Consider the following 17,298-nt stretch of genomic DNA (forward strand, 5'->3'; position numbering starts at 1 on the left):
GAACAGGAGAGGTCAGGTAATATATCACACAGGAGTAAATACTGTAGAAGGGAAAAATATTACGTTAGTTGAACAAAGATGTGTACCTGCAGAATGCGGTCATAGGGTTTCAACCCGGCCTGGTCGGCAGGACCATCTGGTCGGATCATGTTGACGTAGGCACCCTTCTCCAGGAGGCCGTCTGACACACTGAAGCCGAAGTCTCCACAGTCTGGGTCCTTCCTCAGGGTCACCTAAAGGACAGACAGTAAGGCCCATTCACTTGACTCGTGCAAGTTGCCAAGCTCTCCATTGGGTCCGGCACAGTGTGGGGTGTAAATTTACTTAAAGTCTGAGTGCAACGACTCTGACCCCAAAGGACCTTGCTCGCCGCAACCCTCTTGCGGAGCACAATGCCTCCTCCGTGGAAAAACAATGGCTCGCTCAGTACAATGCTATTCTTGCACAAGTCATGTGAATTGAGCTTTACAGGTTACGCATCTACAGGCTCAGTCACTCACATCATGTTTTTTTTGCAATGTAAATGATGCAGAACCTAAGATTAATGTGGGATTATGACTGTCAAGGGTAATTAAACCAATATCAACAATGATGTATTCAATCTTCAATGAATGTTTGTTTTTAAGGGCGTTTAGTTTCAAAGTGCTTGTGCCTTTACTCAACCTACCTCCTAAGCCAACAGTACATTACAGCACAACAGACTTCTGTACATAAAGCGTTTAGGTCACGTCTGCCATTTCCAAGCAGTATAGGGACTGCCAAGCAGCAGTCTGAGCCGTCAGAGAAGAGTCAGGAGTCAAAGCATTTGGCTCAGCGTGCGGTTTTATCTATGTCTTCATCTATTACCACACACTTTACAAGTCTTGACTGGCCTGGCATCCACTGGGTCCAGTTAGACCCCAGTTATGGGCAGAGATGCGTGCAGTGGCGTGTATTCATGGGTGCGACGGGAAGCCAGGCTTCCACAAAAAATGTTGTTCAATTCGCAAGAGGCTGAATGTATCTCACAGGAGAAAGCATCCGATGGAGTGAAACAGCTTCCCTCTGTCTCTCTACATGTAGCACATTATCTGATACTGTCCGGTCCAAACGAGTATGACATTGTTGCCACCTGTAGCATTAAATGCAAGGGAAGCCAGCGAGCATTTGGTCTCCCTTGACATTCGCAGCTCAACTATGAATGGTCCTGGTGAAAGAAATCAAAGAAATAGTGTCAAGGGAAGCTAGCTTGGATTTGGCATCTCTCCTATCAAATTACTTTGAGAGCATAGGTCATTAAACAGAAACAATATTACTTTTTGCATCTTGTGTTGTCGTCCTCCAGTGGCTAGCTAGCTAAAATTCTCTCTCTCCTAAATTAGCCATGGATAGAGATAGGAATTTGGACTTGTTGTTTTACTTAATTCTCTGTACTGGCCAATGATTATAATGGCGATTCTGATCCAACCATTAATTCATACATTGTTGTGCCCCTGGCCTGAGATGATGGAAGTTCAATATGCAGCTGAAGGTGGAAGGGTAATATTAACGAGCTAACGTTGCCCATGAATGGAAGTTAGGCGAGCAAGCATTTTAGCCAGGTAGTCTAGGACAACAAAAAATTAAAGCCTGTACTGTATGACAGCGTGATAGACCGTTTCGTCAACATGAGAGGATGGCATTGGCGTTTCTCTGCAAGTTGGGTGACTCAACATGTTTTTCTACTTGCAGGAACAGGCACACATGCGCACAAACATAAATCAGAACCATGGACAGCCACATATTTAGCTTATGTTGGACTAAATTAAAATAAAATAAATGAAAACAATTCTGGTATATTTTAGTTGTCACTGTTTTAGACTAAACAGAGGTGATTTGATGTTGAAATGAAGTTGAGATGGTGCTGGAATAGTGGAGGCAACTCCTGTTATTTTGCGACTTGTGGTAACTGTGTGGTTCTAAATCCATAGTTTTTGTTATTTTCATTTATTTTATTTTAATTTAGTCCAACATAAGCTAAATATGATGTGGCTGTCCATGGTTCTGATTTCTGTCTGAAAATGTTGGAAATATTAATTTACTTAACCATGCTGTAGGTCATGTAACTTTGTTACATGTAATATGCGTCTCAGACTATCCGGTTTTGTTATAAAACAAAGGTGTGGTTGAATTTGTTCTGCCATTGTCTTATCGTCTCGGCCTGTAGGCCTATATATCACAGTCGCAAGGCATATGAACTGACAACAAACAACGCAATTATCAGAACACATACAGTGTATGTGTTGTAATATGGTCTTGTGGTGGCTTTACCCACGCACTGCGTGTTAAAACACCATGTTGAGGCCCATACTGAACACTTGGTCAGCACCACACGCACACACAGCTGATTCCATTAACGTTCTTTATATTGTTGTGTGGTTCTAAAAAAAGGAACAATACAAGCATTAGGATCCACTAAGAAATAGATGTACATGCAATACAATAATACAAAGACAAAATTGTGGCATAATATGAACATAAACGAATGCAAAGGTATAGCAACACGTGTTGAAATGCAATAGGCTACTTATAATATGGCAATACAAAGACATGCATTAGCTACAAACTAACCATAAAACTTCACTCAGAAACACTTAGACTAACAAATAGGCCTCGTCCTGAGTCAGACATTGCACACACCTACACATATTTCACATGTTCAAGAAAGGAAAACAGCATGTTGAAGTCAGTCATTACACAATACTTATTCTTCTTGAGACGGTCGGTGAACAAGCTCTACCGAGAGGTGTGCGGGGCGGAGCCCTGGAGTGTGTCCAAGTGCCCTGATTGGTTGGATGAACAGAGGTGTGAATGGGTGATTGACAGGGCTGCAGGCCAATCAGTTTGAGAGGGGCAGCCTTTTGTATAGCCGCACCTGGATTTCTTTGGGGGTTAAGTCCTGAAAGGGCCTAGGCAGGAAAGTGAAGGGACCAGGGCAGTGAAGGGTATCCAATTAGGGGACCATAGGGGCCAGGAGGGTGCCGGCACTGGTATACATAAGTGGCTTAGGGGCCGCAAGGGAAGGGAGGTGCACAGAGGCGCAGACAGAGCTTTGGGCAGCCCCATGGAACAACACAAGTGTTGCAAAGGACCCTCTAACTCTAGTCCATCTGTTGGCGCTGAGTAAAATGCCGGAGGCTGGTCATGGCTGGAGGTGGTGGCTTGCCTACTGCTGCGGAGGATTGTGGCATGCCGGTCACAACTGTCGTTAGCAGCTCATTGGCTGTTGCAGCTGAGGTTGGTGACTGCCTCACCACTGCTGAAAGCAATGGCACCCATGGTGGAGCAGGTGAGGACCCCTGGGCGAGGCTCATCAGGGATCTGGAGGCAGGGGCAGGCTGGGCCCTGAAGACGGGGCAGGAGGTTTGGCATGTAGCACTGAGGGATCGGACTGCTTGTCAACTGAGACTGGGGGCTGAGGACTAACTGAGGGCAGAAGCTGCAGACCTAGTGTGGCAAAGAACCTTTAGCCTGGTGGAGCAGTGGACTGAGGGTTGACTAGAGCTGTAGACTTTGAAACTAAAACATCTTATGGCTGGGAGCCTAGTGCCAATAACTTGGGCCTGACAGGTAAAGTAGCTCTGGACCTAAGAAGGAAAACCCACTCTGGACCTGACAGGGAGACTGACTCACACTGACTCTGGACCTGCCAGGGAGAACGACTAATAGCTAGGAGAGCAGTGGAGCTCTGGGCCTACTAGAGGAACTGGTAACTCTGAGCCTAACCGGGTAGAAGCCTGATGACCCACCTGGGCTAGGTACTGAGGGCAGACTTGTGCTGGGGAGACAGACCTAGCATGGCTGACATAGTGCAAGGGACCGAGAGCTGACCGTCTGGAGACAGTGAGCCGGGCTCTAAGCCTGAACACTTAACAGCTTCCAGGTAGGCAGGAAACTGAATCTCTGACCCTACCAGGAGGGAAGGGAACTGGACATCTAGGTCAGGTGGGACACCAGGGGTGACTTCTGGTGGGACACTGGATGTGGCGCGAGTCCCGAAGCGACATCTGGTAGGTCTGGCGGTAGCAGGACCCTTGGGGCTGTAATTAGCATGGTGCTGGCAACCCGGGGTGGATAAGCCTGCACTTAACCTTGCCAGTAGCTGCAGGCTGTGGTTACATACTAGGAGCAGGCATAGAATCCACAGCTTGGCTTGGGATCTGGACCAGGAGGTGTTCCCGACGCGCTGTGGTCTAAGTGGTGTGCCACTAGAGATTCTGGGTTCGAGTCCAGGCTCTGTCGCAGCCAGCCCCGACCGGGAGACCCATGGGGCGGCGCACAATTGGCCCAGCATTGTCCGGGTTAGGGGAGGGTTTGGCCGGCAGGGATGTACTTGTCCCATTGCACACTAGCGACTCCTGTGGTGGGCCGGGTGCAGTGCACGCTGACACGGTCACTAGGTGTACGGTGTTTCCTCCGACACATTGGTGCGGCTTGCTTGTGGGTAAATGGGCATTGTGTCAAGAAGCAGCACGGCTTGGTTGGGTTGTGTTTAGGAGGACGCACGGCTCTCGACCTTCGCCTCTCCCAAGTCCGTACGGTAGTTGTAGCGATGGGACAAGACTAACTACCAATTGGATACCACAAAATTGGGGAGAAAAAGGGATGTAAAAAATATATATAAAAATGTTAAAAAACATACGTAGGCTCCAGCCGGGTAGGGACTGGAGCGACTACGCCTTGTGGGCCACTTCGGAACGTAGTAGAAGTCCCAATGCTCCCATTGAGGTGGTGAACACTCTGGCCGGGGAGGCCTGGAGTAGAGTCTCTCAGGTAAGCAGCCGGGCTGACTATGGAAGTATCAGCAGTGGTGGTGCTTCTGAGGCCATAACGATGGCTCTAGCCAGGGGGGCCTAGAGCGGTTGCGGTCAGGAGAATAACAGCAGTAATGGTGCTCCTGTGGTGGTGACTCAGGCCGGGAGGACCTAGAGTATGCCCTCCTGAGCTCTTCCTGCTCATAGATCAGTAGTCCCTCTGCAGCTCCTAACTGGAGAGGGTGTGGTCACTCACCACTGAGAAGGCCAGGGTCTCTTGGATGAGAAAGTGAGGAAGGCTCAGGTGCGTGACCGCTTCGTATGGCGGGGGTGGGCTGAGGTGGGTGGTGATGGTTGTCTCGTGGTGAGACGCACAAACTCCTCTTTGGGTACCTCAACATCTTAACTATAGCAGGTTAGAATCTGTCTCGAATTTTTTTTTTAAACTATTGGTAGCTAAATTAAAAATGAAAAAAATTGGCTAACAGGAGCTCGGCTGTGAATGCCCTCACCCGCTAGTAACTTATGCTGATTGCTTAGGTTCTTCTCACTACAGTGTTGTCCATGCTGAGGCCCATACTGAACATTTGGTCACCACCACGCGCGCACACCGACACAGCTGATTCCAATAATGTTCTTTATATTGTTGTGTGGTTCTAAAAATGGAGAAACAATACAAGCATTAGGATCCACTTAAAAGAGACTAAGAAATAGAAACACAGTACCAGTCAAAAGTTTGGACACCTACTCATTCCAAGGTTTTTGTACATTGTAAAATAATTGTGGAGACATCAAAACTATGAAATAACACATATGGAATCATGTAGTAACAATTTTTTTTAAACAAAAATAGATTTTATATTTGAGATTATTCAAAGTAGCCACCCTTTGCCTTGATGACAGCTTTGCACACTCTTGGCATTCTCTCAACCAGCTTCATGAGGTAGTCACCTGGAATGCATTTCAAGTTCATTTGTGGAATTTCTTTACTTCTTAATGTGTTTCAGCCAATCAGTTTTGTTGTGACAAGGTAGGGGTGGTATACAGAAGATAGCCCTATTTGGTAAAATACCAAGCCCATATTATGGCAAGAAAAGCTCAAATAAGCAAAGAGAAACGACAGTCCATCATTACCTTAAGACATGAAGTTCAGTCAAGGCGTTAAATGTCAAGAACTTTGAAAGTTTCTTCAAGTGCAGTTGCAAAAACCACCAAGCACTGATGATGAAACGGGTTCTCATGAGCACCACCACAGGAAAGGAAGACCCAAAGTTACCTCTGCTGCAGAGGATAAATTCATTTCTTCAGTTACCAGCATCAAATTTCAGCACAAATAAATGCTTCACAGAGTAACAGACGCAAGTAACAGACGCACTTCAACATCAACTGTTCAGAGGAGACTGAATCAGGCCTTCATAGTCGAATTGCTGCAAAGAAACCACTACTTAAGGACACCAATAAGAAGAAGAGACTTGCTTGGGCCAAGAAACATGCGCAATGTACATTAGACCTGTGGAAATCTGTCTTTTGGTCTGATGAGTCCAAATTTGAGATTTTTGGTTTCAACCGCCGTGTCTTTGTGACGCAAAGTAGGTGAACTGATGGATCTTCGCATGTGTGGTTTCTACCGTGACGCATGGACACTGTCAGTGATTCATTAAGAATTCAAGGCAAACCAGCATGGCTGCTATAGTGTTTAGTGGGACTATCATTTGTTTTTCAACAGGACAATGACCAAACACACCTCAAGGCTGTGTAAGGGTAATTTGATCAAGAAGGAGAGTGATGGAGTGCTGCAACAGAAGATCTGGCCTCCACAATCACCTGACCTCAACCCAATTGAGATGGCTTGGGAGGAGTTGGACTGCACAGTGAAGGAAAAGCAGCCAACAAGTGCTCAGCATATGTGGGAACTACTTCAAGACTGTTGGAAAAGCATTCTAGGTGAAGCGAGTTGAGAGTATGCCGATATTGTTCAAAGCTGTCATCAAGGCAAACGGTGGATATTTTGAAGAATCTCAGTTTTGATGTCTTCACTATTCTACAATGTAGAAAATAGTAAAAATAAAGAAAAACCCTTGAATGAGTAGGTGTCCAAACTTTTGACTGGTACTGTACATGCAATACAATAATCCAAAGATAAAATTGTGGCATAATATGAACATAAACGAATGCAAAGGTATAGCAACACGTGTTGAAATGCAATAGGCTACTTATAATATGGCAATACAAAGACATGCATGAATAACAATAGCGCTAGCATTAGCTACAAGCTAACCATAACAAACTTCACTCTGAAACAATCAAAGCCAAACAAATAGGCCTCGTCCTGGGTCAGACATTGCACATCTATACATATTTCACAATACTTACATGTTCGATGGATGCACAACACTTGAAGATAGGCAAACAGCATGTTGAAGTCCTGTCATTACAAAATACTTGTTTCTTCTTGAGACGGCAAGTGAACACAATCTAGCACAAGGTATGTGGGGCTGGAGCCCTGGAATGTGTCCAAGCGAACAGAGGTGAACAGAGGTATGAAGAGTGATTGACAGGGCTGCAGGCCAATCAGATTGAGAAGGCTGGCCTTTTGTACAAGTCTGAAATTCAGATTATTTTTCAGTTCTTGAATAGGAACTTCAATGCACTTCCTAAATTAACGGAATTGAGATGCTGCCTCCAATCCTGCCATGTACCTTCAGTAGTTCCAGGGTTGTAGGGGAGCTGGTCTCCTGGGGCTCCCCTCTCCCCCTGGGTGGTGTGTCCCTGGTCCTGTTTGATCTCTGCAGGTTGCTTTTGGTTTTGGGCTCGTCATGAATGGGACCCCTCTTCACAGGACTGATTCTGCTCTGTAGCACCGAGTCATCCTGGGACCTCGTTTCCTCCAGATACAGGCTGAGAGTGCTGCCAGTCATGGACGCCTGGGAGAAGACAAGAGGATTGTTAAATTACAGGTGTGTGAATAAAATAACATGATATACATGTATAACTGAAGACATGCACACTCACAGCTTGATTTAATAGAGAGGCTTTGTGCCAATGCCTCCAATGATCAAAGTGGCAGCAGGAGTCTGGACGGTCTAGACAATCAGGCTTTTATTTATTTGCATTTTATTTAACTAGGCAAGTCAGTTAAGAACAAATTCTTATTTCCAATGACGGCCCAGGACAGTGGATTAACCTCCTTGTTCAGGGGCAGTACGACAGATTTTTACATTGTCAGCTCGGGGATTCGATTAAGCAACCTTTCAGTTATTGGTCCAACGCTCTAACCACTAGGCTACCTGCCGCCCCAATTGGTTATTTTAGTAGCAGATTGGGACAGATAGAGGGAGCTTACCTCCAGCTCCCTGAGTATCTCTGATTGGCCGCAGGTCTCTAGGTCCTGCAGTGCCTGGGACCAGAAGCTATCCTCCTGTTTCCGGGTGCCATGGTAACTAGGGGGGCTGGCGTATCTATGACAATGCAGGAACCAGAACATGAGAGGAGTCTTGCTGTCCAGAGACTGGGGTGTTTTGAGACTGGTTTGAAACAGTTGTTGCCTGCAAAGCAGCGTGGGTAATGCAGGCAATGGACTGCATGACGTTGAGAGGTCCTTTAAAAACCTTTCAGGCCTCAGTGAGGGCAAGAGTAAACGCTCTCTCTAACACAGAACAGTGTAGTCCCTTAGAATAGAAAGAGTCTTCATGCAGATAGTTCATCGTTTAAAAGTTAAGCACTCAAAAAGCCTTAGGGTGTAGACAGTTTGTGGCAGTGAGGGACACAAAAGTTCAGAAAAAAATCAAGTGAAGAGTTAAGAGTGAGGCAACAGACAAGGCAGAGGTGTGTCCATGGGGCCTTTGGGTGTTTTAGAGGGGCAGGTTTGGTGAAGACAAAAAGCGACAGAAAAATACACGTTTATGTGAAACACCAGGAGCCTCACGTGCAGTTAGTAAAGCAGATGAGAGAGAGAGTACCTGAGAAAGGGAGAAAAAGCACAGATAGGAGCAGATAAAATGGAGGAATGAAACAACTGTGGTGATTTAGAAAAACATTCTAAATCCAAATATTTGAGTGACATTGCAGATTTATTGGATTCACTTTCCAAATCAATAGCTGTCAGTGAATCAATACATAGAGTTTTAGACTAAACCAGACTTGAAAGACAGATTTTTTTGTATCTCGCTTCAACATTTATGATCATTGCTTACATACATGAAGGCATACAGAAGGCATACACGTAGATTAAAAGGAAAAAAGAACACTGAAAGCCACAGAATGAAACAAATTATTACAACTATCAAATCCATTAGCCAGATCTGTATTATGTGCTTTATGACTTGGAAAAAGCACAAACAGCCCCGGAACCAGGCAGCAGTACCCCATGCTCATTGTAATCATGGTACTGGCACGGACCCTGTATATAGCATGCATTCTCGTGTTCTTTCTCTTCATATTTCTCGTGTCTCCTTCCTTTATATAATGTCCTCTCACTTTGATACTGAATACTGCTGTTTGCAAGAGCTTGCAAGTAATAATTTCACTGTAGTGTCTTATACTTGCTGTATCCTGTTAGCCTAAAGTAGGCACTCACCCAGCAGCCGTATCCCAGTCATCCTCAGTGTATCTCCCATCGTAGAGGTGGGAGTGGTGGGTAAGGCCGGTAAGGCCAGTGGAGATGGAGTTGGGTTGGGTCCTGGGAGGTTTGGTGCGTCTCCACTCATTAGGCTGGAAAGTCAAATCTGCAGCTCTGTGGAGATACGTTCCTGCACACAAGCAACAAAAACAAACAAAAAAAACAACTTTCTACACACCCAACAATTGATTTCAGGAGAGTCATGTGAGCATATTAACCTAAAGTGACCTAAACTGGTTGTCTAAACTGGTAAACATGTTCTGTCCTCACCTTGGCTGCCATAGTCAGCGTCGATGCCGGAGCCGTCCCAGGAGCTCATGGCAGAGTCCATGCTGGGCACGGTGGCAGAGTACACCCCTGAATGTTTACTGGTCTTCTGAGAGTCAGTCAGCTCATCCTCTGTGTCGCTCAGGAACCCTGCTTGCTCCGACATCTGCTGCACATCTGATTCTGCATGGGAACAAAGTCAGTGGAGAGTTAAGTGAGAATCATAACTCAATTATGTAATAAAATACACTGAGGGTACAAAACATTAAGAAAACCTGCTCCTTCCATGACAGACAGACCAGGTTAAAGCTATGATTCCTTATTGATGTCACTTGATAAATCCACTTCAATCAGTGCAGATGAAGAGGAGACAGGCTAAAGGAGGATTTTTAAAGCCTTGAGACATGGATTGTGTATGTGTGCCATGTAGAGAGGGAAGATAAAAGATTGAAGTGCCTTTGAACGGGGTATGATAGCAGGTGCCAGGTGCATCGGTTTGTGTCAAGAACAGCAACGCTGCTGAGGTTTTCAAGCTTAACAGTTTCCTGTGTGTTTCAATAATGTGGGAACTGTGGGAAGCACATTTTTTAAAATTTTGCAAGCCCAATTTTTCAGTTTTTGATTTGTTAAAAAAGTTTGAAATATCCAATAAATGTCGTTCCACTTCATGATTGTGTCCCACTTGTTGTTGATTCTTCACAAAAAAATACAGTTTTATATCTTTATGTTTGAAGCCTGAAATGTGTCAAAAGGTCGCAAAGTTCAAGGGGGCCGAATACTTTCGCAAGGCACTGCACATACATACACAGACAGTTGAAGTCGGAAGTTAACATACACTTAGGTTGGAGTCATTAAAACTCATTTTTCAACCACTACTAATTTCTTGTTGAACTATAGTTTTGGCAAGTCGGTTAGGACATCTACTGTGTGCATGACAAGTAATTTTTCCAACAATTGTTTACAGACAGATTATTTCACTTAAAATTCACTGTATCACAATTCCAGTCGGTCAGAAGTTTACATACACTAAATTGACTGTGCCTTTAAACAGCTTGGAAAATTCCAGAAAATTATGTCATGGCTTCAGAAGCTTCTGATAGACTAATTGACATCATTTGAGTCAATTGGAGGTGTACCTGTGGATGTATTTCAAGGCCTACCTTCAAACTCAGTGCCTCTTTGCTTGACCTCATGGGAAAATCAAAAGAAATCAGCCAAGACGTCAGAATTGTTTTCAATAGTAGACCTCCAATAGTACACATGTATAAACACCATGGGACCACGCAGCAGTCATAACGCTCAGGAAGGAGACACGTTCGGTCTTCTGGAGTACTTATTTCGGTGCAAAAAGCTCAAATTAATCCGAGAACAGCAGCAAAGGACCTCGTTAAGATAATGGAGGAAACAGGTACAAAAGTATCTATATCCACAGTAAAACGTGTCCTATATCGACATAACCTGAAAGGCCGCTCAGCAAGGAAGAAGCCACTGCTCCAAACTGCCATAAAAAAAGCCAGACTACGGTTTGCAACTGCACATGGGGACAAAGATCGTACTTTTTGGAGAAATGTCCTCTGGTCTGATGAAACAAGGAATGGAATGGGCCAAAATTCAACCAATTTATTGTGGGAAGCTTGTGGAAGGCTACCGAAACGTTTGACCCAAGTTGAACAATTTAAACACAATGCTACCAAATACTAATCGAGTGTATGTAAACTTCTGACCCACTGAGAACGTGATGAAAGAAATAAAAGCTGAAATAAATTTCTGCACTATTATTCTGACATTTCACATTCTTAAAATAAGGTGTTGATCATAACTGACCTAAAACAGGGAATATTTACTAGGATTAAATGTCAGGAATTGTTAAAAACTGAATTTAAATATATTTGGCTAAGGTGTATGTAAACTTTACTTGTGTCATGCACAAAGTAGATGTCCTAACCGACTTGCCAAAACTATAGTTTGATAACAAGAAATGTGTGGAGTGGTTGAAAAAACAAGTTTTATTGACTCCAACCTAAGTGTATGTAAACTTCCGACTTAAACTGTATAAGCAGATGATAGTCTTATACTCAGCTGGCCCCTCCCCGGATTTTGTGTTAAATGCTCTACAACAAAGCTTTCTTAGTGTCCAACAAGCTTTCTCTACCCTTAAACTTGTTCTGAACACCTCCAAAACAAAGGTCTTGTGGTTTGGGAAGAAGAATGCCCCTTTTTCCACTGGTGTGATTACTATCCCTGAGGGTTTGGAGCTTGTGGTAGTCACCTCATACAAGTACTTTGGAGTTTGGCTAGACAGTACACTGTCCTTCTCTCAGCACATATCAAAGCTGCAGGCTAAAGTTAAATCTAGACTTGGTTTCCTCTATCGTAATCATTCCTCTTTCTCCCCAGCTGCCAAACTAACCCTGATTCAGATGACCATCCTACCCATGCTAGATTACTGAGACAATTTATAGATCGGCAGTTAAGGGTGCTCTCGAGCGGCTAGATGTTCTTTACCATTCGGCCATCAGATTTGCCACCAATGCTCTTTATAGGACACATCACTGCACTCTATACTCCTCTGAAAACTCGTCATCTCTGTATACTCGTCCCAAGACCCACTGGTTGAAGCATATTTATAAAACCCTCTTAGGCCTAACTCCTCCCTTTCTGAGATATATACTGCAGCCCTTATCCTCCACATACAACACCCGTTCTGCCAGTCACATTCTGGTCCCCAAAGCGCACACATCCTTGGGTCGCTCCGCTTTTCAGTTAGCTACTGCAACAAACACTCAAACTGGACAGTTTAATCTCAAATCTCTTCATTCAAAGACTCAATCGTGGACACTCTTACTGACAGTTGTGGCTGTTGTCTCTACCTTCTTGACCTTTGTGCTGTTGACTTTGCCCAACAATGTTTGTATCATGTTTTTGTGCAACTACCATGTTGTGTTGCTACAATGTGGTTGTCATGTTGTGTTGCTACCATGCTGTGTTGTCATGTTTTGCCGCCTTGTTATGTTGTCGTCTTAGGTCTCTCTTCATGTAGTGTTGTGTCCTATATTTATATTTATATTGTATTTATTTGTATAATTCCAGGCCCCGCCCCCGCAGAAGGCCTTTTGCCTTTTGGTAGGCCGTCATTGTCAATAAGAATGTTCTTAACTGACTTGCCTGGTTAAATAAAAGGTTAAATAAATAAATACATATATTTAAAGTTATTTGAATTGTACTGTACACGTTTGCAGCTAAAAGCTGAATTGCAGCATACATAGACCTATGTAAGTAAATCAAATACAAATTAAGATTTCGTATACAACATTACAGTCAAGCAGCACTAAGCAATCTCTCAATGTAAGATATATGGCTGTTGTAGTGTCTGTCAAAGTTCAGTTTGTGACTGGATCAGGTAGATCGGCTAATGACATGGCCTCTCGTCGGAGGCAGCCATATACTGTAATCCTGGGATTATACAAGCGTCTGGGCCAAAGGATCAGCAGAGGCAGGTGCGGCAGGATTCCAAGGTCTGTAAGCCCAGGTCATTGCATGCAGAGTCGTAGGGGGTGTAGGTGGGGCCCATGTTGATTTTGGTTGCACTTCGTTGGACCTTGTCAAATTGGTTGTGACACATGGGTGCCATACCGGAGCGGTGTACTCGAGCACTGGATGGACAAAGCAGGTGTAGACTGCCAGAAGGTCTTCAGGGGGATGGTGAAGTGGCGAAGACGGTTCATCATGAAGAGCCTCCGGTTCCCTTCGGTGGTAATGTCAGATGTGCTTGTCCCTTTGGCAATGGACACCACCTTAAGCGTGGGGCCGGAGATGGAACTCGGAACAGAAAAATTACACTAATTTCTCCACTGTAAAACTGCATATCGGCAGATATATCGGTATAGGTAAGCTTTGTCCCCCCCAAAATCTAAATCAGTATGGGACCCCCAAAAAATCATATCGAGAGAATATTCAGTTTGTCAACATCAAATCCAACGATGGCAGTCTTTCCTTCCATCCAATCAGTCTTCAATAAAGGAGGCTTCACATCCCCTTCCATGCATACTTTTTAAAAATCAATTGAATTAACTTAACAATAACGATACATACCGTCTTGACGTTTTTTTATCTTGAGGGTGACAGTCTCTCCGGCCATCTGGAGCAGATGGATGGCCTCACTCAGTGGTTTCCCCTTCAGACTCACACAGTTAATGGCCAAGACACGGTCCCCTATATGGATGGCACCAGTCCTACAAACATTAGAAGACAATATTTGTATCCCTTTGAAGGAGGAGGATGCCACTGAAAACATTGTCATTTCCAAGGGTACAAAACTACAACAAACATATCCAGCATATAATAAACAATGGATAATAAAGCAACACGGTAATTGGTGTCACGACGCGCCCTTTTTGGGTGAGGATCATAGCAGCCCCCCTCTCTCACCACAGGTTTATGATGGACGTAAATACCGAAACTCCCTTCCCCACTCTGCCCAAATGAAGGTGGAGAATCCCTTTGTCACCACAAAGAAAGACTTTGCAGTATGGTAACGTTAAAAGGTGGAATAATTTAGCAGTATTTCTGTATTCCAAGAAGTTGGAGTGGTCCATGGACACTTAAGGAACAGTCATGAAGAGTTTGTTTCATTTGGTGATGTCATGAAGGACAGAAGACACACATGACTGTTTCTTTGTTTGTATACACTTCCCAATTATGGATCTGAATGTTGTATAAAATAAATTATTGAGTATAGGAATACTTTTGAAAAGATGAAATGTGATGTTAGCCTTCTTAAAGATAGTACGGGTTTTCATATAAAGTCATAACTAGTGTGGCCACACCCCCGTGAGGACAGACATTATACCCCAAACGTCATGGAACCGCCCTCCAAGACGAGTGCTTATAAAGGACTCCCGACAAAATGTACATTGAGATCAGAAAACATGGAGCTGTCACTACATGCTGAAATGGTTGGCAACTCTACCAAAGGACAAGAGCAGAAAACGTGGAGATCATCCCCACGATGAAATGGTGAAGAAATCTAAAGTTAAATTATTAGTTTAATCATATAATTAAATTACACAGAGAACTGATTTCATAATATACAGGCTTCACATTTAATGATAGTCAACGTTACAACATCGGTAATTGGTTGTTCAAACCACTTAAAACCAACAGAAAAGTCTTAGAATGTTGTAACTACATGTCCATACACGTTGAGGATGTTACATGTCATCACATGGCATGATGCTATTACATGATGTAATATCCTCAACGTGTATGGACATCTAGTTACAACATTCTAAGACTTTTCTGTTTTGTGTGCCAACACTAAGGATATCTCATGCCACTTTGCGGCACGCCTATACTGCCTAGGGAAACACGGTCAGGGAAATAAGGCTGTTGTGAATATAGATGATTCTGTTGGAACTTGCAGTCAAACTCCTCTGACGATCATTGTTACGATGCCAATAAGAGTCATTGATTTCACAATTTCATGAATCAAATCTTCTAGAGAAGAAACAATTTTCCTGGGCCAGCGTCAATCCATTTTTGCCTTTTTCATCCTATTTATTGAAAAAAAATCTGTGGAATTATCGGAAGATATCGATATATTGGTAAAAGGCCAATAATATTGGTGAAACAATATATTGGTTGGGCTGTAATGAGAAGGTGATGAAGGCTATCAGAAAGTGCTGATATCTCCCCATCTTAGAGAGTCCCATTTCAGAGAGTGCTGATATCTCCCCAGTTTCCTAAGCTTTTCTGTGTGGTTGTGACCTTAAAACTGCCTGGCTGTCCAGTTTGACCAGACAGTAATAAAGGGCTGACAGACAAACAACAGACCATACTATTGTTTATTGATATATTTTAAATATCACAGTGAGGCTTTGAGGGCTTGCTGTTTCCACAGATATCCACTCTAGTGGGCAACACAGGCCAATGATTGACAGTGAATCAAACTCCCACCATCACAATTGTCTGTAGGGTCCTCCTCTCAGCCATACATCACAACCATAACAATAGTCTGTAGGGTCCTCCTCTCAGCCATACATCACAACCATAACAATAGTCTGTAGGGTCCTCCACTCAGCCATACATCACAACCATAACAATAGTCTGTAGGGTCTTCCTCTCAGCCAAACATCACAACCATAACAATAGTCTGTAGGGTCCTCCACTCAGCCATACATCACAACCATAACAATAGTCTGTAGGGTCCTCCTCTCAGCCATACATCACAACCATAACCATAGTCTGTAGGGTTGTCCTCTCAGCCATACATCACAACCATAACAATAGTCTGTAGGGTCCTCCTCTCAGCCATACATCACAACCATAACCATAGTCTGTAGGGTCCTCCTCTCAGCCATACATCACAACCATAACAATAGTCTGTAGGGTTGTCCTCTCAGCCATACATCACAACCATAACAATAGTCTGTAGGGTTGTCCTCTCAGCCATACATCACAACCATAACAATAGTCTGAAGGGTCCTCCTCTCAGCCATACATCACAACCATAACAATAGTCTGTAGGGTTGTCCTCTCAGCCAAACATCACAACCATAACAATAGTCTGTAGGGTCCTCCTCTCAGCCATACATTACAACCATAACCATAGTCTGTAGGGTTGTCCTCTCAGCCATACATCACAACCATAACAATAGTCTGTAGGGTCCTCCTCTCAGCCAAACATCACAACCATAACCATAGTCTGTAGGGTTGTCCTCTCAGCCATACATCACAACCATAACAATAGTCTGTAGGGTCCTCCTCTCAGCCATACATCACAACCATAACCATAGTCTGTAGGGTCCTCCTCTCAGCCATACATCACAACCATAACCATAGTCTGTAGGGTCCTCCTCTCAGCCATACATCACAACCATAACCATAGTCTGTAGGGTTGTCCTCTCAGCCATACATCACAACCATAACAAGTCTGTAGGGTCCTCCTCTCAGCCAAACATCACAACCATAACAAGTCTGTAGGGTCCTCCTCTCAGCCAAACATCACAACCATAACCATAGTCTGTAGGGTCCTCCACTCAGCCATACATCACAACCATAACCATAGTCTGTAGGGTCCTCCTCTCAGCCAAACATCACAACCATAACCATAGTCTGTAGGGTCCTCCTCTCAGCCATACTTTACAACCATAACAAGTCTGTAGGGTCCTCCTCTCAGCCATACATCACAACCATAACAATAGTCTGTAGGGTCCTCCTCTCAGCCATACATCACAACCATAACCATAGTCTGTAGGGTTGTCCTCTCAGCCATACATCACAACCATAACAATAGTCTGTAGGGTCCTCCTCTCAGCCATACATCACAACCATAACCATAGTCTGTAGGGTTGTCCTCTCAGCCAAACATCACAACCATAACAATAGTGTGTAGGGTCCTCCTCTCAGCCATACATCACAACCATAACAATAGTCTGTAGGGTCCTCCACTCAGCCATACATCACAACCATAACAATAGTCTGTAGGGTCCTCCTCTCAGCCATACATCACAACCATAACAATAGTCTGTAGGGTCCTCCTCTCAGCCATACATCACAACCATAACAATAGTCTGTAGGGTCCTCCTCTCAGCCATACATCACAACCATAACAATAGTCTGTAGGGTCCTCCTCTCAGCCAT

General features: G+C 44.1%; 1 protein-coding gene across 1 annotated transcript in view; it reads right to left on the reverse strand.

Annotated features, from left to right (window-relative positions):
- LOC139368846 (glutamate receptor interacting protein 2a) overlaps window positions 1–17,298 on the reverse strand; it is a 52,637-nt gene that overhangs the window by 2,755 nt on the left and 32,584 nt on the right. Inside the window, exons 18-23 of the mRNA XM_071108258.1 lie at window positions 13,750–13,889; window positions 9,661–9,840; window positions 9,349–9,520; window positions 8,116–8,230; window positions 7,472–7,696; window positions 87–233 (exon numbers count right to left, since the gene is read on the reverse strand). Of these exons, the coding sequence (XP_070964359.1) occupies window positions 87–233; window positions 7,472–7,696; window positions 8,116–8,230; window positions 9,349–9,520; window positions 9,661–9,840; window positions 13,750–13,889 (979 nt within the window). The remainder of the gene's footprint in view (window positions 1–86; window positions 234–7,471; window positions 7,697–8,115; window positions 8,231–9,348; window positions 9,521–9,660; window positions 9,841–13,749; window positions 13,890–17,298) is intronic.

Source organism: Oncorhynchus clarkii, chromosome 16 (genome assembly GCF_045791955.1).
Source record: "Oncorhynchus clarkii lewisi isolate Uvic-CL-2024 chromosome 16, UVic_Ocla_1.0, whole genome shotgun sequence".
In the NCBI taxonomy this organism is placed as follows: domain Eukaryota; kingdom Metazoa; phylum Chordata; class Actinopteri; order Salmoniformes; family Salmonidae; genus Oncorhynchus; species Oncorhynchus clarkii.